Source organism: Lithobates pipiens, unplaced genomic scaffold (assembly GCF_037356315.1).
Source record: "Lithobates pipiens isolate NorthernLeopardFrog02 unplaced genomic scaffold, aLitPip1_a1.2 Scaffold_16, whole genome shotgun sequence".
Lineage (NCBI taxonomy): Eukaryota > Metazoa > Chordata > Amphibia > Anura > Ranidae > Lithobates > Lithobates pipiens.
Window position 1 is genome coordinate 12452628 of NW_027507748.1, and position 26342 is coordinate 12478969.

Sequence of the window (26342 nt, forward strand, 5' to 3'; positions counted from 1 at the left end):
CTAAACCGCTGGCAGCAAAAGTCAGTACACCCCTAAGTGAAAATGTCCAAATTGGGCCCAAAGTGTCAATATTTTGTGTGGCCGCCATTATTTTTCACCCTCTTGGGCATGGAGGTCACCAGAGCTTCACAGGTTGTCAATGGAGTCCTCTTCCCCTCCCCCATGATGACATCATGGAGCTGGTGGATGTTGGAGACCTTGCGCGCCTCCACCTTTCGTGCAGTGGCGGTGCATCCATTAAGGTGCACAGGCAACGCCCCCTCTCTCCAGCCACTCCCCCTCTGTGCATAATGGATAGATTCATGCATTGCATGAATCTATGACCACCGCTGTAGCCACCCCCTCTCAGGCTTCTGGACCCTTTTTGGGCGCCGGGTACCTGAATTACATCGGCGGGGGTGTTTTTGAACCACCTTATTAGAGCCATAGGCTCTAATGGGCTTCAAAAAAGGTGACCTGTGAGCGCAAACCATTGTTCTCGCAGTGCACCCAGGTGTGTTAGCAAAGCAAATTAATATTTGCTTTGCTAACACAGAACAGCCTCTCAGCCAATCAGGAGGTGCCGATGTAATACCGGGCACCTGATTGGCTGAAGGCAGAGTCGATCCCATCGGCCGCCTAGCAAAACAGGAAGAAGACACGCACAGAGGACACAGCATCCATTGCCACGCTACCCGTCCCACAGCTCACTGCCTGACCCACCACCACAATGGGGTAAGTGCTGGGGCAGACAGGGGGCGGGGGGGGGGGCAGTGGCTGCAATTGATGGAGCACAGTTAGCTGCATTTGATGGGCACAGTGGATGCATATGATGGGCACAGTAGCTGCATTTGCTGGGCACAGAGTGTGCATATGATGGGCACAGTTGGCTGCATATGATGGGCACAGTGGCCTGCATACGATGGGCACAGCTGGCTGCATACGATGGGCACAGCTGGCTGCATACGATGGGCACAGCTGGCTGCATACGATGGGCACAGAGTCTGCATGTAATGGGAACAGTTGTCTGCATACGATGGGCACAGTTGGCTGCATACGATGGGCACAGTTGGCTGCATACGATGGGCACAGTTGGCTGCATACGATGGGCACAGAGTGTGCATATGATGGGCACAGTTGGCTGCATATGATTTAAATGCACTGCGGTCGACTCGAATGCAAAAAATATATTTTTTTTGTAAAAGGTGGAATGTGCCTTTAAATATCCATGTAAGACTACCCCATCCACAGGGTGACAACACTACTGTGTGATATCAAAGCAAAGTTGTCACCCAACTACAGGAAGCCGAAGAATAACGGATCCACAGATAATACAAGGGTTGCAGTTGCTGCTCGTGTAATGCTCCCGTCACGTCACTTTGCTTTTAGTTATGAAATGTGTGGCTGTCCCTTTAAAGCTGCCTGAGCTGTAATGCTGCCTCCACCAAGAGCCTCACATTATATGGAGGATAAAAATAAAAAGTACAAAAACAAGCAGTAAAACATAAAAACAGCCCACGACGGCACACAAAACCTCTAATAAAACTCACATTTTGGCATCACTATAAACACGGCAAGTCTGAAAATAAGTTTATGGCGGCGTTTTAGCTAATTCTGTGAAAACAGCGCAGAGCGGGATTACGGGCCGATATAATTTTCAGATTTAAGACTCTGAGTGGGTTTGCGTCTTGCCATTCTGTAGGAGCGCAGATCCATAAAACAGAAGACGTAAACGTGGAGCGCTTTCATCTGACCCTTTACCGGATGTTCTGTATATAATGCTGACTTGGTGTAAAACGCACCGCCGTCTAATAACACGGTGCGAACAGCAATAACACGGAGCGGCCCTTCCCAACCCAAAGGCCCTTCCCAACCCAAAGGCCCTTCCCAACCCAAAGGCCCTTCCCAACCCAAAGGCCCTTCCCAACCCAAAGGTCCTTCCCAACCCAAAGGCCCTTCCCAACCCAAAGGCCCTTCCCAACCCAAAGGCCCTTCCCAACCCAAAGGCCCTTCCCAACCCAAAGGCCCTTCCCAACCCAAAGGCCCTTCCCAACCCAAAGGCCCTTCCCAACCCAAAGGCTCCTTCCAAACCCAAAGGTCCTTCCCAACCCAAAGGTCCTTCCCAACCCAAAGGCCCTTCCCAACCCAAAGGTCCTTCCCAACCCAAAGGTCCTTCCCAACCCAAAGGTCCTTCCCAACCCAAAGGTCCTTCCCAACCCAAAGGCCCTTCCCAACCCAAAGGCCCTTCCCAACCCAAAGGCCCTTCCCAACCCAAAGGCCCTTCCCAACCCAAAGGCCCTTCCCAAGCCAAAGGCCCTTCCCAAACCAAAGGCCCTTCCCAACCCAAAGGCCCTTCCCAACCCAAAAGGTCCACCCCAAACCAAAGGCCCTTCCCAACCCAAAGGCCCTTCCCAACCCAAAGGTCCTTCCCAACCCAAAGGTTCTTCCCAACCCAAAGGTTCTCCAGAGGTTTCTGGGGGTTCCCTGAGAAGTTCCTGACCTTCCATGGTGCCGGTATATTGACCATTCCAGGGTCAATGTCACGTGAGGGAGGGAGCGGCGTGCCGCTAATGATTAAAGGTCAGCAGAGGCCATCTATGGTCTCTGCTTCAACCCCCCCCCCTGCAGTCTCCAGCACAGGTTCCCTCCTTTCCCCTGTCATTGTCCACGACAATGGTTGCTAGGACTGCCAGCATCCTAACAACCAATGATGAGCTTGCCCCAATATTAATAGAAGGGCCTCTTCCAGTGCTATTAAAAAAAGACCATCTGACACATGTTTACAAACAATGTTTGGGAGATAGAGAGATACAAATTAACATTGTTTGCAAACATTGTTTATGCAAGAGATAGAGAGATATAAAGTAACATTGTTTATAAACATTGATCAGACAGGAGATAGAGAGGTGCAAAGTAACATTGTAACATTGTTCAGGCAGAGATACCCAAAGTAACATTGTTTACAAACATCGATCATTAAGGAGACAGAGAGATACAAAGTAACAATCTTTATAAACATTGTTTGGGTGGGAAATAGAGAGCTACCAAGTACCATTGTTTAAAAATTTTGTTCAGGAAGAGATGGGATACTGCCGGGCTGCATGTTCGGATAAGGGTCTGCAGAAGCGAACGCATATGAAAACGCTGTTCAAACCACACATGTGAGGTATCACCACAATCGTTAGAGCGAGAGCAATAATTTTGGCCCTAGACCTCCTCTGTAACTCCAAATATGTAACCCGTAACATTTTTTAAAGCGACGCCTATTGGGATTTTTAAGTACCGAAGTTTGGCGCCATTCCATGAGCGGGCGTAATTTTGAAGGGTGACATGTTAGGTATCTCTTTACTCGGAGTAACTTCATCTTTCACATTTTGCAAAAAAATTGGGCTAATTTAACTTTTTTTTATTTTTTTTTAATTTTTATTTTTTTAAAGCACGAAACTTTTTTTTTTTCCATAAAAGAACGCATTTGAAAAATTGCTGCGCAAATACCGTGTGAGATAAAAAGTTGCAACGACCGCCATTGTATTCTCCAGGGTCTCTGCTAAAAAAAAAAAAAAAAAAAAACATATATATAATGTTTGGGGGTTAAATTTAATTTTTTTAAAGCACAAAACTGTTTTTTTTCCATAAAAGAACGCATTTGAAAAATTGCTGCGCAAATAACGTGCGAGATAAAAAGTTGTAACGACCACCATTGTATTCTCCAGGGTATCTGCTATAAAAAAACATATATATAATGTTTGGGCTAAGCCAAAAATTGATATCAGGTTCTCAATTTTCCCAATGAAAAAAACTTTCTATCGGTAATTCCAATCGTGTGTAATGCAATTCCAACACGCCAAAAATCACGCATTGCTCAGATTCAACTACGAGACAGAAGCTATTGGCTACTGGCTATTGAACTTCCTTTTTCTAGTCCCGTCGTACGTGTTGTACGTCATCGCGTTCTAAACGATCGGAATTTGATGTGACCCGTGTGTAGGCAAGACAGCTTGAGCCGAATTCCGTCGGAATTCCATCGGGAAAACCATCAGAGCTTTTTCCAACTAGAATTCCGATCGTGTGTATGCGGCAGAACAGGTTTTCTTCTAAGATTGTCCTGTATTTGGCTCCATCCATCTTCCCATCAACTCTGACCAGCTTCCCTGTCCCTGCTGAAGAAAAGCATCCCCACCACATGATGCTGCCACCGCCATGTTTCACAGTGGGAACGGTGTGTTCAGGGGGATGGGCAGTGTTAGTTTTCCCCACACACACAGCATTATACTTTTAGGACAAAAAGTAGAATTTTGTCTCATCTGACCAGATCACCTTCTTCCACACGTTTGCTGTGTCCCCCACATGGCTTCTCACAAACTACAAACAGGACTTGTTATGACTTTCTTTCTCCAATGTCTTTCTTCTCGTCACTCTTCCATAAAGGGCAGATTTGTGGAGAGACGACTAATAGTTGTCCTGTGGACAGATTCTCCCACCTGAGCTGTGGATCTCTGCAGCTCCTCCAGAGTTACCATGGACCTCTTGGCTTCTTCTCTGATGAATGCTCTCCTTGCCCGGCCCGGTCAGTTTAGGTGGACGGCCATGTCTTGGTAGGTTTGCGGTTATACCCATACTCTTTCCATTTTCAGATGATGGATTGAACAGAGCTCCGTGAGATGTTCAAAGCTTGGGAGATTTCTTTATAACTTAACCCTGCTTTATACTTCTCAACAACTTTATCCCTGACCTGTCTGGTGTGTTCCTTTGCCTTCATGATGCTGTTTGTTCACTAAGGTTCTCTAACAAACCTCTGAGGGCTTCACAGACCAGCTGTAATTATACTGAGATTACTTTACACACAGGTGGGTTATATTTACTAATTAGGTGACTTCTGAAGGTAATTGTTTCCATTAGATTTTAGTTAGGGGTATCAGAGTAAAAGGGGCTGAATACAAATGCCCCCCCCCCTCCCCCCACATTTCACATATTTATTTGTATAATTTATAATTTTCCTTCCAATTCACAATTATGTGCCACTTTGTGTTGGTCTATCACATAAAATCCCAATAAAATCAATTTACGTTTTTGGTTGTAACATGACAAAATGTCGAAAATTTCAAGGGGTATGAATACTTTTTCAAGGCACTGTAAATCAGTAAAAAGGCCAAACAAGCAAGAGGAGTATTGATGAAAAGAACAAAAAAAAAAAAGCGCACAGGGAGCGTCGTTCGCCCTCTCGCCAGTCTTCCGCCATGCCAGGCCTGGTAGCTGCTGTAATTAGAGTCAGGATCCTGCAGACCTTTGCCTGAGCCAATTACCCCCTCTTTGATGGAGAACAGTCTAAACGCACACACACCGGTTTTTTTTTCCCCCCAAATCACAAGCCCATAAATAACCTGTAAACCCCGGCTTGTGCAGGAGATCGGTCCGGGAAATGCGGAGTTAAACCAATAAACTTAACAATCGAGTATGTGTTAAATGAGTCCTGGGGGGGTTTGTTACAGCACCCCTCCCCCCCCCTCTCCTTTTTCCTGACCGCAGAGAAAAAGCCGTATTTTTATATATTGGCTTAAAACTGAGATGCATTAAAATTTATGGGGCATGTCCGGGTGAAAAACGCAAACACAATATTTTGGTATGGAGCGATGTGCGGGCCCCCCCGGGGGGGGGGGGGTGGGGGGGGGTGGGCTCTGTGAGATTGTTAATAGAAGGTTTTGTGAGGGCCGCTACGAAATAAACTTTACGAGGTTTGTACATTTACGCTCAAACATTGCAAGACGCGGATCTGCTCTGTGATCGCACTAGCAGCCCCGAAAAAACGCGGGTCTCTTACCTCGTAATACAGGGGGGCGTCCTTTAATTTCTTGATCTTGGGATTGCCCAGCTCATGGACCTAAATAGTAAATAAATACAGCTGGCGTTAAAAAGGACAGTCAGTCTAAAATGTCTTCATATAAGAGGAAATTGAGTACTGTTCGCGATACTTTTTTTTTATTTGCACTAACATACAATTTTTTCTGGACAAGCTTTCGGGGTATGTCCCCCTTCTTCAAGGTCCAAGCAGTACTGATTCACACATTTTTAAAGCAGAATGTTAAAAAAAAAGCAAAAAAAAAAAACATCTCCGAGAGAAAGTAGAGAGAAAAAAAAAAAAAGAGAGAGAAAAACAAACAAATACAAATCAAGGTAATAAAGATAGCAGCAGAGTTAGTGAGATAAGATAGACTCTAAGACTAACTCTGCTGCTATCTTTATTACCATTGATTTGGATGTGTTTGTCTTTCTCTGAGAGCAAGGACAGAGAAAAAAGAAAGAGAAAAACAAACACATCCAAATCAATGGTAATAAAGATAGCAGCAGAGTTAGTCTTACACATGGTCGGAGATTCCGACAACCAAATCCGTCGGATTTTGTCCGTCGGATCTTGTCCGTCGGATCTTGTCCGAAACTGTTGCATACACATGGTCGGACAAAGTTGTCGAAAAATCTGATCTTTCAGAACGTGATGACGTAATTTCGTTACGACGGGACTATGTTCAGGCTAGTAGCCAATAGCTTTGATGTAGGAATTTGATCTGAGCATGCGTGGCACTTTGTCCGATCGGAATTCTCTACACATGATCGGAGTATGTCCTATCGGACCAGTTTGTCGGAAAATATTTCCAGCAAGTTGGAAAATTTGGTCCGACGGATATTCCGATGGAAACAGTTCGATGCATACCACACACAGTCGGATTATCCGACAACACGGTCCGATAGGACACATTCCGACTGATTCTCCGACCATGTGTACCAAGGGCTTAGAGTCTATCTTATCTCACTAACTCTGCTGCTATCTTTATTACCTTGATTTGTATGTGTTTGTTTTTCTCTCTTTTTCTTTTTTCTCTCTCATTTCTCTCAGAGATGTGTTTTTTTTTTACATTTTGTTTAAAAATTTGTGACTCAGTACTGCTTAGACCTTGAAGAAGGGGACATACCCCGAAAGCTTGTCCTGAAATATTGTATGTTCGTGATATTTTATTTGCACTGACAGTACTCAATTTTCACTGTCACAATTGCACTAATACGGCAACAATCACTTCATTAAAGAAAAAAGACAGAGATGAAATACATATATTAGAACTGCCTAATCTGCCCAAAGGATTTGCCTTTCTGTCCATCCAGTCCTGAGATTTATGCACCTCTGCCACACACAGGGCAGTCCTTGTCTGGCAGGGCAGGAAACCTTATTTTTCTCTGCTGCAGTTTAGCAACACTTGGGCCCATTTCATCCAATCTGGTGCACTTCTCCCGCAGTGTGGGAGCAGAGCAAAAACACTGGAGCCAGAGACACTAGTACTGGAGGACCTAAATACCGTCTCAGCAGCCAGCATCAGGGGGAAAACGATTACTGGGTTCTGCTGGCTGCTGGGAGACACCTGCTTGTGGACACCGGAACTACAACCTTCTGTTCTGGAAAGCACGGTGCCACCAGCAGGCGATCCAGGTCTTGGCACATACTGAAACGGGTGTGAACTGACCAGGTAGGCAATATGGCATTTTTCCTTGTCTTGCGGTGGGACTACACTGGAATAGCTGCCCAATGCAGTTCCACTGGCGCTAAGGTCCCTCTCACGTGACCTGGTGCACTTCTCCCGCAGTGTGGGAGCAGAGCAAAAACACTGGAGCAAGAGGCACTAGTAGCAGAGGACCTAAATACCATCCCAGCAGCCAGCATCAGGTGGAAAACGATTACTGGGTTCTGCTGGCTGCTGGGAGACACCTGCTGGTGGACACCAGAACTATAACCTTCCATTTTGGGAAGCACGGTGACACCAGCAGGTGATCCAGGTCTTGACACATACTGAAACGGGTGTGAACCGACAAGGTAGGAATTACAGCATTTTTCCTTGTCTTGCGGTGGCACTACACTGGAATAGCTGCCCAACGCAGTTCCACTGGCCCTAGCGTCCCTCTCACATGACCTGGTGCACTTTTCCTGTGGTTTCCTTGCGTGTTAGCTGTGCCTTGCCATAGACATCTATTATGCCCTGCAGTTTTGGTGTGCTTTCTGAAAGAGTACCAAAACTGTGGGACAAAATAGAAGTCTATGGCAAAGCACAGCTAACCTGCAAGAAAAGCATGGGTACACTATGCTGCACCCTTGCTGCGGACAAAGCGCACCAGATTGCATGAGAGGGCCAGTAGAACTGCGTTGGTGGTTATTCATGTGTAGTCCCACTGCAAGACAAAGAAAAATGCCGTAACTCTTACCTGACTGGGTCACACCCATTTCAATATATGTCAGGACTTGGATCACCTGCTGGTGGCACTGTGCTGTCCACCAGCAGGTGTCTCCTAGCAGTCAGCAGATCCCAGTAATCAGTTTCCACCCGATGCTGGCTGCTGGGACAGTATTTTAGGTCCTCCGCTACTAGTGCCTCTCCCTCCAGTGCTCTGCTTCCAGAGACTGCATGCAGTTAATTCTGATCCTGGCCTTGATCTTGTTCCTGCCCAGCATCCTGTGTCCTGCTGCTTCCCATCTGCTCCTCTTGTTCCTAATCCCAGTCCCGGTTCCCCCCTCTCATCTTTTTCCTGCCATCTCTGGGTGGTTTTCAGTCAGGTTCCGCAAGGTACATAAATGACCTACGCCTATACCAAGGACATCAATTCAACTTTGGGCAAAGCTGCACAGTTTTTTTTTTTTTTTTTTATCTACAGGCACCCCTTATCTGCATAGGCAATTTTTTGGGTGAAGGTGATCTTTGCCTTTAAGCCCCGCCCCCCCCCCCCCCCCAAAAGCTCCAGTGTTCCCCCATGAAAAAGTATTTTCCTATTTATTATTCTCATTATTATACAGGATTATTAATCCTCAGTTAACCCTAATTAACGAATTTTCCCCTTTGCTATTATTTTTCTGAATTTTTTTATTTTTTTAATCAATAATTTCTTTAGTTTCCAAAAAAAGTGACAAAAAAAAAAAAAAAATGCAACTTCAAAAAATTCGCCATACTTTCCAAAAATATGTGATTTGTGGGATATTTGTACTGTCCTAACATTTTGGGGCCTTGAGGAATGAGATCGGCCGTCAGTACATCAGGACTGATCAATTTTTTTGATGTACGGTATATCCCCTCTTTTTTGTAGACGTGATAACTTTCACACAAACCAATCAATATACACTTATTGGGAATTTATTTTTATTTTAATTTTATTTTTTTTTAAACCAAAGACATGTAGCAAATACATTTTGGCCTAAAATTATAAAGAAATTTGATTTTATTGGATATGTTTATAACAGAAAGTAGAAAATATTTATTTTTATCAAAATTTTTGGTCTTTTTTTTTTGTATAATAAATAATAAGAAAACCCCAGTGGTGATCAAATACCACCAAAAGAAATCTGTGTGAAAAAAAAAAAAATTATATAAATTTTGCTTTGGTACGGCGTTGCATGGCCGCGCAATTACCAGTTAAAGTAGCGGAGTGCTAAATAGCAAAAAATGGCCTGGTCATGAAGGGGGTAAAGCCTTCCGGAGGTCAAGTAGTTAAAAACAATGTTACCCTGTATCTCTCTCCTGTCTGATCAATGTTTATAAACAATGTTACTTTGTGTCTCTCTCTCTCCTGTCTGATCAATGTTTATAAACAATGTTACTTTGTGTCTCTCTATATCCTGTCTGATCAATGTTTATAAACAATGTTACTTTGTATCTCTCTATCTCCCGTCTGATCAATGTTTATAAACAATGTTACTTTGTATCTCTCTATATCCTCATTCCACAGTGGCTCACCTGCTCGTCAGTCAAGCCCACAGCCAGCCCCTTTTGGTGATTTAAACTGCCTGGTTCATTTCATCAATTGCCTTTGCCTTGGTCAACATATCCAGAGACTCTCTGCTGTGTTGCTGTTGAAGACTTGCCTGGCTGACATCTCTTCTGGTTCCTGATCTGGTCTGCTGCCTCTGACTACGCTGATCTCTGGCTTTCCGATTTCCTGGCTTTTTCTGACTATCCAATTTGGCTGCTGAACCCTGGCCATGTTTTGACTACATTTACCAGTTGTACCATTTTTACCATTTTATTAAAAGGTGTGATTTTTACTGCATTTTCTGTCTCCGTCTGTTTCATGGTTCCTGACACTCTGCTCTGCTCAGTAAGCGCAGAGAGACCTGTCATCAGCCTGCTCAGGGGGTATCAGCAGAGCAAATCCCCCGTGACCAAGAGGAGTCCATCCAATGGAGGTGCCCGTGTGAAAGGGGCCTATCTCCTGTCTGACCAATGTTTTTAAACAATGTAACTTTGTATCTATCTCCTTTCTGAACAATGTTTATAAACAATGTTACTTTGCATCTCTCTATCTCCAGTCTGATCAATGTTTATAAACAATGTAACTTTGTATCTCTCTATCTCCAGTCCGATCAATGTTTATAACCCTGTCTGATTAATGTTTATAAACAATGTAACTTTGTATCTCTCTATCTCCAGTCCGATCAATGTTTATAACCCTGTCTGATCAATGTTTTTAAACAATGTTTCTTTGTATCTCTCTATCTCCTTTATGATCAATGTTTTTAAAAAAATGTTACTTTGTTTTTTCCTTCTACATGAACAATGTTTGCAAACATGTGTCAGATGGTTCGTTAGGTGGTTAAAGCGGACCTTCAGTCTTTTTTTTTTCTTTCCATCTATTAAATCTTCTCCCCTCGTTTTAACTTTGGATAATAAAATATATTTTTTTCTGCCAGTAAATACCTTATACAGCCCACTTCCTGTTTCCTGTCTGGTCATTAGCCTAGGCTAGTGATGGCGAACCTTAGCGCCCCAGATGTTTTGGAACTACATTTCCCATGATGCTCCTGCACTCTGCAGTGTAGTGGAGCATCATGGGAAATGTAGTTCCAAAACATCTGGGGTGCCAAGGTTCGCCATCACTGGCCTAGGCTTATGACATCATACACAGCTCCCACTCTCTCTCTTGTGAGAATTTGCCAGGAAGCGAGAGGGGATGAGTCATAGGAGGGCCAATGAGAGCTCCAGAGCTGGAGGCATGCCTCTGTGTATGTAAATCCAGGAAGTGAACAGGCAGCAGCTTCAGCTGCCCACAGTTAAAATGGCTGCAGCCAGACTCAGTAGAGGGAGATTTCTGCAGCGTATTTGGCAAGTACAGAATCCTAGTATATATATATATATATATATATATATATATATATATATATATATATATATATATATATATATATATATATATATATATAATATGCAAAGTGGTTGGGGGGGGGGGGGAAGCTTCAGAATGGCAAAGATGTTTTTATTACAAATTATGTGAGCAGACCGCAGTTCCTTTTTAATAGTTTTTTTTTCCATTTGCATTTATTTTATTACTATTTTTTCAGTGTCTCAGAACAGGGAAAAAAAAAAAAAATTTTGTTTTAATTATTTGCGACGCCACAAAAAACACGATTTTAATGTCATTTTAAATGGTATAAAATTATAGAATAAAATGTATACTTTTAATTTATAAGAAGTTACATTTTTTTATTTTTATTTTTTATTTACACTGGTAGAAAGATATGCAAAGTGGTTGGGGGGAAGCTTCAGAATGGCAAAGATGTTTTTATTACAAATTATGTGAGCAGACCGCAGTTCCTTTTTAATCGTTTTTTTTTTTCCATTTGCATTTATGTTATTACTTTTTTTTCAGTGTCTCAGAACAGGGAAAAAAATAAAAATAAATTTGTTTTAATTATTTGCGACGCCACAAAAAACACGATTTTAGTGTCATTTTAAATGGTATAAAATTATAAATAAAATTTATACTTTTAATTTATAATAAGTTTTTTTTATTTTTATTTTTTATTTACACTGGTAGAAAGAGGAGAACAAATGCATTTTTTATTTCTTTGTTTATAAATTATAATGAAAATAAAGTAATTTTTGCAAATTTTGCAAAAAAAAATAAAAAATAAAAAAAAATAAACAAACAAAAAAAAAAATAAACAAACAAAAAAAAAAAAACACATTGCCTAACAATGAAAAAAAAAAATGTATGAAAAAAAAAACAATGTATCGATTACTTTGTTATTATAATTAATAAAGTTACATTTGTGCAAATGTAAAATAGCTGTGGTCCATAAACGAGGTAGGAAAGTTGAAGTGGTTGGCTGCTGTGTTTGGGTCTGTACAAAACTATAAAATATGAAATAAAAGTAATAAAAAGATTAAATTAAAATTAAAAATAATAAATAAAAAAGGAACACGATCCGGAAATTTCATTTTTTTTTTTTTTTCACGGGTTCTTTAAGTGATATAAAAGGTTCCAGGTGCCGATCTCCCGCCGCCGTCCATAGACAACGAGGCTCCATACCTGCTCCAGAACCCGGTCCCAGGACACCAGACTGAAGAGCCTGCGCTGGGGGGCCACGATGGCCTGCGATAGGGCCCGAGTGTGCGCTTCATCCTCCTGCTGGTTCTCCACCACAAAAGAGATGCTGACTTTCCAATTCTCCTGCAATGAGAAGATCGGGGGAGGAGGAGGTCAGACAACAGCTGTAAACAAAAAAAAAAATATATATATACATTTTATTCTAATATTATCTTATGGGCTTCAAGAGGACCAATCACAGACGGGCATTGCTAGGAATCTGAATGTGCCCTCTTATGTTCTTCTATTAGTGTAGGCTCGCCTCTCAGGGAGAGCTGTGTGTGCTGCTATTCGGATGTATTCTCTCCCTGTCAGAGCAGAGAAGTCAGTCCAGGGTCAACCTGTAATTTGTTATATATAGAAAAGTAGATCAAGTATATTTGATAATAAACCCTGGAAGCTGATTGGTTTCTATGATGTGTCTCAGATCAGAGGTGGAGGGATTGGCAGAGAGAGGTGGTGGACACTCAGCGATTGAGGAGTTTGCTGTTATTTCCTTTACTGTTGCCCCGGATTTACCCCAGATTGCTCACTTTATGACTTTTTTTTTTATTACAAGCAAAACTAGATAGGTGATTGAATATGCTCCCACCTTACCAATGATGGGGCACTATTCCTCCCACTGATACCAATGATGGGGCGCTATTCCTCCCACTGACACCAATGATGGGGCACTATTGCTCCCACTGACACCAATGATGGGGCACTATTCCTTCCACTGACACCAATGATGGGGCACTATTCCTCCCACTGATACCAATGATGGGGCACTATTCCTCCCACTGATACCAATGATGGGGCACTATTCCTCCCACCTTACCAATGATGGGGCACTATTCCTCCCACTGACACCAACGATCGGGCACTATTCCTCCCACTGACACCAATGATGGGGCACTATTCCTGCCACTGACACCAATGATGGGGCACTATTCCTCCCACTGACACCAATGATGGGGCACTATTCCTCCCACTGACACCAATGATGGGGCACTATTCCTCCCACTGACACCAATGATGGGGCACTATTCCTCCCACTGACACCAATGATGGGGCACTATTCCTCCCACTGACACCAATGATGGGGCACTATTCCTCCCACTGACACCAATGATGGGACACTATTCCTCCTCCCACTGACACCAATGATGGGGCGCTATTCCTCCCACTGACACCAATGATGGGGCGCTATTCCTCCCACTGATACCAATGATGGGGCGCTATTCCTCCCACCGACACCAATGATGGGGCACTATTCCTCCCACCGACACCAATGATGGGGCACTATTCCTCCCACTGACACCAATGATGGGGCACTATTCCTCCCACTGACACCAATGATGGGGCACTATTCCTTCCACTGACACAAATGATGGGGCACTATTCCTCCCACTGATACCAATGATGGGGCACTATTCCTCCCACCGACACCAATGATGGGGCACTATTCCTCCCACTGACACCAATGATGGGGCACTATTCCTCCCACTGACACCAATGATGGGACACTATTCCTCCCACTGATACCAATGATGGGACACTATTCCTCCCAATGACACCAATGATGGGGCACTATTCCTCCCACTGATACCAATGATGGGGCACTATTCCTCCCACCGACACCAATGATGGGACACTATTCCTCCCACCGACACCAATGATGGGGCACTATTCCTCCCACTGACACCAATGATGGGGCACTATTCCTCCCACTGACACCAATGATGGGGCGCTATTCCTCCCACTGATACCAATGATGGGGCGCTATTCCTCCCACCGACACCAATGATGGGGCACTATTCCTCCCACCGACACCAATGATGGGGCACTATTCCTCCCACCGACACCAATGATGGGGCACTATTCCTCCCACTGACACCAATGATGGGGCACTATTCCTTCCACTGACACAAATGATGGGGCACTATTCCTCCCACTGATACCAATGATGGGGCACTATTCCTCCCACCGACACCAATGATGGGACACTATTCCTCCCACCGACACCAATGATGGGGCACTATTCCTCCCACCGACACCAATGATGGGGCACTATTCCTCCCACTGACACCAATGATGGGGCACTATTCCTCCCACTGACACCAATGATGGGGCACTATTCCTCCCACTGACACCAATGATGGGGCACTATTCCTCCCACTGACACCAATGATGGGGCACTATTCCTCCCACTGACACCAATGATGGGGCACTATTCCTCCCACTGACACCAATGATGGGGCACTATTCCTTCCACTGACACAAATGATGGGGCACTATTCCTCCCACTGATACCAATGATTGGGCACTATTCCTCCCACTGACACCAATGATGGGGCACTATTCCTCCCACTGACACCAATGATGGGGCACTATTTATCCCACTGACACCAATGATGGGGCACTATTCCTCCCACTGATACCAATGATGGGGCACTATTCCCCCCACTGATACCAATGATGGGGCACTATCCCCCCACTGACACCAATGATGGGGCACTATTCCTCCCACTGATACCAATGATGGGGCACTATTCCTCCCACTGATACCAATGATGGGGCACTATTCCTCCCACTGACACCAATGATGGGGCACTATTCCTCCCACTGATACCAATGATGGGGCACTATTCCCCCCAATGATACCAATGATGGGGCACTATCCCCCCACTGACACCAATGATGGGGCACTATTCCCCCCACTGACACCAATGATGGGGCGCTATTCCCCCCCCACTGACACCAATGATGGGGCGCTATTCCCCCCCCCCACTGACACCAATCATGGGGCACTATTCCTCTCACCGACACCAATGATGGGGCACTATTTCTCCCACCGACACCAATGATGGGGCACTATTCCTCCCACCGACACCAATGATGGGGCACTATTCCTCCCACTGACACCAATGATGGGGCACTATTCCTTCCACTGACACAAATGATGGGGCACTATTCCTCCCACTGATACCAATGATTGGGCACTATTCCTCCCACTGATACCAATGATGGGGCACTATTCCTCCCACTGATACCAATGATGGGGCACTATTCCTCCCACTGATACCAATGATGGGGCACTATTCCTCCCACCGACACCAATGATGGGGCACTATTCCTCCCACTGACACCAATGATGGGGCACTATTCCTCCCACTGACACCAATGATGGGGCACTATTCCTTCCACTGACACAAATGATGGGGCGCTATTCCCCCCCCCCCACTGACACCAATGATGGGGCACTATTCCTCCCACTGATACCAATGATTGGGCACTATTCCTGCCACTGATACCAATGATGGGGCACTATTCCTCCCACTGATACCAATGATGGGGCCCTATTCCTCCCACTGATAGCAATGATGGGGCACTATTCCTCCCACTGATACCAATGATGGGGCACTATTCCCCCCCACTGATACCAATGATGGGGCACTATCCCCCCACTGACACCAATGATGGGGCACTATTCCTCCCACTGACACCAATGATGGGGCACTATTCCCCCCCCACTGACACCAATGATGGGGCACTATTCCTCCCACTGATACCAATGATTGGGCACTATTCCTCCCACTGATACCAATGATGGGGCCCTATTCCTCCCACTGATAGCAATGATGGGGCACTATTCCTCCCACTAACACCAATGATGGGGCACTATTCCTCCCACTGACACCAATGATGGGGCACTATTCCTCCCACTGATAGCAATGATGGGGCACTATTCCTCCCACTGATACCAATGATGGGGCACTATTCCCCCCCACTGATACCAATGATGGGGCACTATCCCCCCACTGACACCAATGATGGGGCACTATTCCTCCCACTGACACCAATGATGGGGCACTATTCCTCCCACTGATACCAATGATTGGGCACTATTCCTCCCACTGATACCAATGATGGGGCCCTATTCCTCCCACTGATAGCAATGATGGGGCACTATTCCTCCCACTAACACCAATGATGGGGCACTATTCCTCCCACTGACACCAATGATGGGGCACTATTCCTCCCACTGATAGCAATGATGGGGCACTATTCCTCCCACTGATACCAATGATGGGGCACTATTCCCCCCCACTGATACCAATGATGGGGCACTATCCCCCCACTGACACCAATGATGGGGCACTATTCCTCCCACTGACACCAATGATGGGGCGCTATTCCCCCGACTGACACCAATGATGAGGCACTATTCCTCCCACTGATACCAATGATTGGGCACTATTCCTCCCACTGATACCAATGATGGGGCACTATTCCTCCCACTGATACCAATGATGGGGCACTATTGCTCCCACTGACACCAATGATGGGGCACTATTCCTTCCACTGACACCAATGATGGGGCACTATTCCTCCCACTGATACCAATGATGGGGCACTATTCCTCCCACTGATACCAATGATGGGGCACTATTCCTCCCACCTTACCAATGATGGGGCACTATTCCTCCCACTGACACCAACGATCGGGCACTATTCCTCCCACTGACACCAATGATGGGGCACTATTCCTTCCACTGACACCAATGATGGGGCACTATTCCTTCCACTGACACCAATGATGGGGCACTATTCCTCCCACTGATACCAATGATGGGGCACTATTCCTCCCACTGATACCAATGATGGGGCACTATTCCTCCCACCTTACCAATGATGGGGCACTATTCCTCCCACTGACACCAACGATCGGGCACTATTCCTGCCACTGACACCAATGATGGGGCACTATTCCTCCCACTGACACCAATGATGGGGCACTATTCCTCCCACTGACACCAATGATGGGGCACTATTCCTCCCACTGACACCAATGATGGGGCACTATTCCTCCCACTGACACCAATGATGGGGCACTATTCCTCCCACTGACACCAATGATGGGGCACTATTCCTCCCACTGACACCAATGATGGGGCACTATTCCTCCCACTGACACCAATGATGGGACACTATTCCTCCTCCCACTGACACCAATGATGGGGCGCTATTCCTCCCACTGACACCAATGATGGGGCACTATTCCTCCCACTGACACCAATGATGGGACACTATTCCTCCTCCCACTGACACCAATGATGGGGCGCTATTCCTCCCACTGACACCAATGATGGGGCACTATTCCTCCCACTGACACCAATGATGGGACACTATTCCTCCCACTGACACCAATGATGGGGCGCTATTCCTCCCACTGATACCAATGATGGGGCGCTATTCCTCCCACCGACACCAATGATGGGGCACTATTCCTCCCACCGACACCAATGATGGGGCACTATTCCTCCCACCGACACCAATGATGGGGCACTATTCCTCCCACTGACACCAATGATGGGGCACTATTCCTCCCACTGACACCAATGATGGGGCACTATTCCTTCCACTGACACAAATGATGGGGCACTATTCCTCCCACTGATACCAATGATGGGGCACTATTCCTCCCACCGACACCAATGATGGGACACTATTCCTCCCACCGACACCAATGATGGGGCACTATTCCTCCCACTGACACCAATGATGGGGCACTATTCCTCCCACTGACACCAATGATGGGACACTATTCCTCCCACTGATACCAATGATGGGACACTATTCCTCCCACTGACACCAATGATGGGGCACTATTCCTCCCACTGACACCAATGATGGGGCGCTATTCCTCCCACTGACACCAATGATGGGGCACTATTCCTCCCACTGACACCAATGATGGGACACTATTCCTCCTCCCACTGACACCAATGATGGGGCGCTATTCCTCCCACTGACACCAATGATGGGGCACTATTCCTCCCACTGACACCAATGATGGGACACTATTCCTCCCACTGACACCAATGATGGGGCGCTATTCCTCCCACTGATACCAATGATGGGGCGCTATTCCTCCCACCGACACCAATGATGGGGCACTATTCCTCCCACCGACACCAATGATGGGGCACTATTCCTCCCACCGACACCAATGATGGGGCACTATTCCTCCCACTGACACCAATGATGGGGCACTATTCCTCCCACTGACACCAATGATGGGGCACTATTCCTTCCACTGACACAAATGATGGGGCACTATTCCTCCCACTGATACCAATGATGGGGCACTATTCCTCCCACCGACACCAATGATGGGACACTATTCCTCCCACCGACACCAATGATGGGGCACTATTCCTCCCACTGACACCAATGATGGGGCACTATTCCTCCCACTGACACCAATGATGGGGCGCTATTCCTCCCACTGATACCAATGATGGGGCGCTATTCCTCCCACCGACACCAATGATGGGGCACTATTCCTCCCACCGACACCAATGATGGGGCACTATTCCTCCCACCGACACCAATGATGGGGCACTATTCCTCCCACTGACACCAATGATGGGGCACTATTCCTTCCACTGACACAAATGATGGGGCACTATTCCTCCCACTGATACCAATGATGGGGCACTATTCCTCCCACCGACACCAATGATGGGACACTATTCCTCCCACCGACACCAATGATGGGGCACTATTCCTCCCACCGACACCAATGATGGGGCACTATTCCTCCCACTGACACCAATGATGGGGCACTATTCCTCCCACTGACACCAATGATGGGACACTATTCCTCCCACTGACACCAATGATGGGACACTATTCCTCCCAATGACACCAATGATGGGGCACTATTCCTCCCACTGATACCAATGATGGGGCACTATTCCTCCCACTGACACCAATGATGGGGCACTATTCCTCCCACTGACACCAATGATGGGGCACTATTCCTCCCACTGACACCAATGATGGGGCACTATTCCTTCCACTGACACAAATGATGGGGCACTATTCCTCCCACTGATACCAATGATTGGGCACTATTCCTCCCACTGACACCAATGATGGGGCACTATTCCTCCCACTGACACCAATGATGGGGCACTATTCCTCCCACTGATACCAATGATGGGGCACTATTCCCCCCACTGATACCAATGATGGGGCACTATCCCCCCACTGACACCAATGATGGGGCACTATTCCTCCCACTGATACCAATGATGGGGCCCTATTCCTCCCACTGATACCAATGATGGGGCACTATTCCTCCCACTGATACCAATGATGGGGCACTATTCCTCCCACTGACACCAATGATGGGGCACTATTCCTCCCACTGATACCAATGATGGGGCACTATTCCCCCCAATGATACCAATGATGGGGCACTATCCCCCCACTGACACCAATGATGGGGCACTATTCCCCCCACTGACACCAATGATGGGGCGCTATTCCCCCCCCACTGACACCAATGATGGGGCGCTATTCCCCCCCCCCCCACTGACACCAATGATGGGGCACTATTCCTCTCACCGACACCAATGATGGGGCACTATTTCTCCCACCGACACCAATGATGGGGCACTATTCCTCCCACCGACACCAATGATGGGGCACTATTCCTCCCACTGACACCAATGATGGGGCACTATTCCTTCCACTGACACAAATGATGGGGCACTATTCCTCCCACTGATACCAATGATTGGGCACTATTCCTCCCACTGATACCAATGATGGGGCACTATTCCTCCCACTGATACCAATGATGGGGCACTATTCCTCCCACTGATACCAATGATGGGGCACTATTCCTCCCACCGACACCAATGATGGGGCACTATTCCTCCCACTGACACCAATGATGGGGCACTATTCCTCCCACTGACACCAATGATGGGGCACTATTCCTTCCACTGACACAAATGATGGGGCGCTATTCCCCCCCCCCACTGACACCAATGATGGGGCACTATTCCTCCCACTGATACCAATGATTGGGCACTATTCCTGCCACTGATACCAATGATGGGGCCCTATTCCTCCCACTGATAGCAATGATGGGGCACTATTCCTCCCACTGATACCAATGATGGGGCACTATTCCCCCCCACTGATACCAATGATGGGGCACTATCCCCCCACTGACACCAATGATGGGGCACTATTCCTCCCACTGACACCAATGATGGGGCGCTATTCCCCCCACTGACACCAATGATGGGGCACTATTCCTCCCACTGATACCAATGATTGGGCACTATTCCTCCCACTGATACCAATGATGGGGCACTATTCCTCCCACCGACACCAATGATGGGGCACTATTCCTCCCACTGACACCAATGATGGGGCACTATTCCTTCCACTGACACAAATGATGGGGCACTATTCCTCCCACTGATACCAATGATTGGGCACTATTCCTCCCACTGATACCAATGATGGGGCACTATTCCTCCCACTGATACCAATGATGGGGCACTATTCCTCCCACTGATACCAATGATGGGGCACTATTCCTCCCACCGACACCAATGATGGGGCACTATTCCTCCCACTGACACCAATGATGGGGCACTATTCCTCCCACTGACACCAATGATGGGGCACTATTCCTTCCACTGACACAAATGATGGGGCGCTATTCCCCCCCCCCCCCACTGACACCAATGATGGGGCACTATTCCTCCCACTGATACCAATGATTGGGCACTATTCCTCCCACTGATATCAATGATGGGGCACTATTCCTCCCACTGATACCAATGATGGGGCCCTATTCCTCCCACTGATAGCAATGATGGGGCACTATTCCTCCCACTGATACCAATGATGGGGCACTATTCCCCCCCACTGATACCAATGATGGGGCACTATCCCCCCACTGACACCAATGATGGGGCACTATTCCTCCCACTGACACCAATGATGGGGCGCTATTCCCCCCACTGACACCAATGATGGGGCACTATTCCTCCCACTGATACCAATGATTGGGCACTATTCCTCCCACTGATACCAATGATGGGGCCCTATTCCTCCCACTGATAGCAATGATGGGGCACTATTCCTCCCACTAACACCAATGATGGGGCACTATTCCTCCCACTGACACCAATGATGGGGCACTATTCCTCCCACTGATAGCAATGATGGGGCACTATTCCTCCCACTGATACCAATGATGGGGCACTATTCCCCCCCACTGATACCAATGATGGGGCACTATCCCCCCACTGACACCAATGATGGGGCACTATTCCTCCCACTGACACCAATGATGGGGCGCTATTCCCCCCACTGACACCAATGATGAGGCACTATTCCTCCCACTGATACCAATGATTGGGCACTATTCCTCCCACTGATACCAATGATGGGGCACTATTCCTCCCACTGATACCAATGATGGGGCCCTATTCCTCCCACTGATAGCAATGATGGGGCACTATTCCTCCCACTAACACCAATGATGGGGCACTATTCCTCCCACTGACACCAATGATGGGGCACTATTCCTCCCACTAACACCAATGATGGGGCACTATTCCTCCCACTGACACCAATGATGGGGCACTATTCCTCCCACTGATAGCAATGATGGGGCACTATTCCTCCCACTGATACCAATGATGGGGCACTATTCCTCCCACCGACACCAATGATGGGGCACTATTCCTCCCACCGACACTAATGATGGGGCACTATTCCTCCCACTGATACCAATGATGGGGCACTATTCCCCCCCACTGATACCAATGATGGGGCACTATCCCCCCACTGACACCAATGATGGGGCACTATTCCTCCCACTGACACCAATGATGGGGCGCTATTCCCCCCACTGACACCAATGATGAGGCACTATTCCTCCCACTGATACCAATGATTGGGCACTATTCCTCCCACTGATACCAATGATGGGGCCCTATTCCTCCCACTGATAGCAATGATGGGGCACTATTCCTCCCACTAACACCAATGATGGGGCACTATTCCTCCCACTGACACCAATGATGGGGCACTATTCCTCCCACTGATAGCAATGATGGGGCACTATTCCTCCCACTGATACCAATGATGGGGCACTATTCCCCCCCACTGATACCAATGATGGGGCACTATCCCCCCACTGACACCAATGATGGGGCACTATTCCTCCCACTGACACCAATGATGGGGCGCTATTCCCCCCACTGACACCAATGATGAGGCACTATTCCTCCCACTGATACCAATGATTGGGCACTATTCCTCCCACTGATACCAATGATGGGGCACTATTCCTCCCACTGATACCAATGATGGGGCACTATTGCTCCCACTGACACCAATGATGGGGCACTATTCCTTCCACTGACACCAATGATGGGGCACTATTCCTCCCACTGATACCAATGATGGGGCACTATTCCTCCCACTGATACCAATGATGGGGCACTATTCCTCCCACCTTACCAATGATGGGGCACTATTCCTCCCACTGACACCAACGATCGGGCACTATTCCTCCCACTGACACCAATGATGGGGCACTATTCCTTCCACTGACACCAATGATGGGGCACTATTCCTTCCACTGACACCAATGATGGGGCACTATTCCTCCCACTGATACCAATGATGGGGCACTATTCCTCCCACTGATACCAATGATGGGGCACTATTCCTCCCACCTTACCAATGATGGGGCACTATTCCTCCCACTGACACCAACGATCGGGCACTATTCCTGCCACTGACACCAATGATGGGGCACTATTCCTCCCACTGACACCAATGATGGGGCACTATTCCTCCCACTGACACCAATGATGGGGCACTATTCCTCCCACTGACACCAATGATGGGGCACTATTCCTCCCACTGACACCAATGATGGGACACTATTCCTCCTCCCACTGACACCAATGATGGGGCGCTATTCCTCCCACTGACACCAATGATGGGGCACTATTCCTCCCACTGACACCAATGATGGGGCGCTATTCCTCCCACTGACACCAATGATGGGGCACTATTCCTCCCACTGACACCAATGATGGGACACTATTCCTCCTCCCACTGACACCAATGATGGGGCGCTATTCCTCCCACTGACACCAATGATGGGGCACTATTCCTCCCACTGACACCAATGATGGGACACTATTCCTCCCACTGACACCAATGATGGGACACTATTCCTCCCACTGATACCAATGATGGGGCGCTATTCCTCCCACCGACACCAATGATGGGGCACTATTCCTCCCACCGACACCAATGATGGGGCACTATTCCTCCCACCGACACCAATGATGGGGCACTATTCCTCCCACTGACACCAATGATGGGGCACTATTCCTCCCACTGACACCAATGATGGGGCACTATTCCTTCCACTGACACAAATGATGGGGCACTATTCCTCCCACTGATACCAATGATGGGGCACTATTCCTCCCACCGACACCAATGATGGGACACTATTCCTCCCACTGATACCAATGATGGGACACTATTCCTCCCAATGACACCAATGATGGGGCACTATTCCTCCCACTGATACCAATGATGGGGCACTATTCCTCCCACCGACACCAATGATGGGACACTATTCCTCCCACCGACACCAATGATGGGGCACTATTCCTCCCACTGACACCAATGATGGGGCACTATTCCTCCCACTGACACCAATGATGGGGCGCTATTCCTCCCACTGATACCAATGATGGGGCGCTATTCCTCCCACCGACACCAATGATGGGGCACTATTCCTCCCACCGACACCAATGATGGGGCACTATTCCTCCCACCGACACCAATGATGGGGCACTATTCCTCCCACTGACACCAATGATGGGGCACTATTCCTTCCACTGACACAAATGATGGGGCACTATTCCTCCCACTGATACCAATGATGGGGCACTATTCCTCCCACCGACACCAATGATGGGACACTATTCCTCCCACCGACACCAATGATGGGGCACTATTCCTCCCACCGACACCAATGATGGGGCACTATTCCTCCCACTGACACCAATGATGGGGCACTATTCCTCCCACTGACACCAATGATGGGACACTATTCCTCCCACTGACACCAATGATGGGACACTATTCCTCCCAATGACACCAATGATGGGGCACTATTCCTCCCACTGATACCAATGATGGGGCACTATTCCTCCCACTGACACCAATGATGGGGCACTATTCCTCCCACTGACACCAATGATGGGGCACTATTCCTCCCACTGACACCAATGATGGGGCACTATTCCTTCCACTGACACAAATGATGGGGCACTATTCCTCCCACTGATACCAATGATTGGGCACTATTCCTCCCACTGACACCAATGATGGGGCACTATTCCTCCCACTGACACCAATGATGGGGCACTATTCCTCCCACTGATACCAATGATGGGGCACTATTCCCCCCACTGATACCAATGATGGGGCACTATCCCCCCACTGACACCAATGATGGGGCACTATTCCTCCCACTGATACCAATGATGGGGCCCTATTCCTCCCACTGATACCAATGATGGGGCACTATTCCTCCCACTGATACCAATGATGGGGCACTATTCCTCCCACTGACACCAATGATGGGGCACTATTCCTCCCACTGATACCAATGATGGGGCACTATTCCCCCCAATGATACCAATGATGGGGCACTATCCCCCCACTGACACCAATGATGGGGCACTATTCCCCCCACTGACACCAATGATGGGGCGCTATTCCCCCCCACTGACACCAATGATGGGGCGCTATTCCCCCCCCCCACTGACACCAATGATGGGGCACTATTCCTCTCACCGACACCAATGATGGGGCACTATTTCTCCCACCGACACCAATGATGGGGCACTATTCCTCCCACCGACACCAATGATGGGGCACTATTCCTCCCACTGACACCAATGATGGGGCACTATTCCTTCCACTGACACAAATGATGGGGCACTATTCCTCCCACTGATACCAATGATTGGGCACTATTCCTCCCACTGATACCAATGATGGGGCACTATTCCTCCCACTGATACCAATGATGGGGCACTATTCCTCCCACTGATACCAATGATGGGGCACTATTCCTCCCACCGACACCAATGATGGGGCACTATTCCTCCCACTGACACCAATGATGGGGCACTATTCCTCCCACTGACACCAATGATGGGGCACTATTCCTTCCACTGACACAAATGATGGGGCGCTATTCCCCCCCCCCCACTGACACCAATGATGGGGCACTATTCCTCCCACTGATACCAATGATTGGGCACTATTCCTGCCACTGATACCAATGATGGGGCACTATTCCTCCCACTGATACCAATGATGGGGCCCTATTCCTCCCACTGATAGCAATGATGGGGCACTATTCCTCCCACTGATACCAATGATGGGGCACTATTCCCCCCCACTGATACCAATGATGGGGCACTATCCCCCCACTGACACCAATGATGGGGCACTATTCCTCCCACTGACACCAATGATGGGGCGCTATTCCCCCCACTGACACCAATGATGGGGCACTATTCCTCCCACTGATACCAATGATTGGGCACTATTCCTCCCACTGATACCAATGATGGGGCCCTATTCCTCCCACTGATAGCAATGATGGGGCACTATTCCTCCCACTAACACCAATGATGGGGCACTATTCCTCCCACTGACACCAATGATGGGGCACTATTCCTCCCACTGATAGCAATGATGGGGCACTATTCCTCCCACTGATACCAATGATGGGGCACTATTCCCCCCCACTGATACCAATGATGGGGCACTATCCCCCCACTGACACCAATGATGGGGCACTATTCCTCCCACTGACACCAATGATGGGGCGCTATTCCCCCCACTGACACCAATGATGAGGCACTATTCCTCCCACTGATACCAATGATTGGGCACTATTCCTCCCACTGATACCAATGATGGGGCACTATTCCTCCCACTGATACCAATGATGGGGCCCTATTCCTCCCACTGATAGCAATGATGGGGCACTATTCCTCCCACTAACACCAATGATGGGGCACTATTCCTCCCACTGACACCAATGATGGGGCACT

The 26342-nt window shown here is 47.7% G+C and overlaps 1 protein-coding gene across 1 annotated transcript in view; it reads right to left on the bottom strand.

Annotated features, from left to right (window-relative positions):
- Window positions 1-26342, bottom strand: part of SPAG17 (sperm associated antigen 17) — a 290551-nt gene that overhangs the window by 199444 nt on the left and 64765 nt on the right. The window contains exons 2-3 of the mRNA XM_077479578.1: window positions 12313-12453; window positions 5798-5857 (exon numbers count right to left, since the gene is read on the bottom strand). Of these exons, the coding sequence (XP_077335704.1) occupies window positions 5798-5857; window positions 12313-12453 (201 nt within the window). The remainder of the gene's footprint in view (window positions 1-5797; window positions 5858-12312; window positions 12454-26342) is intronic.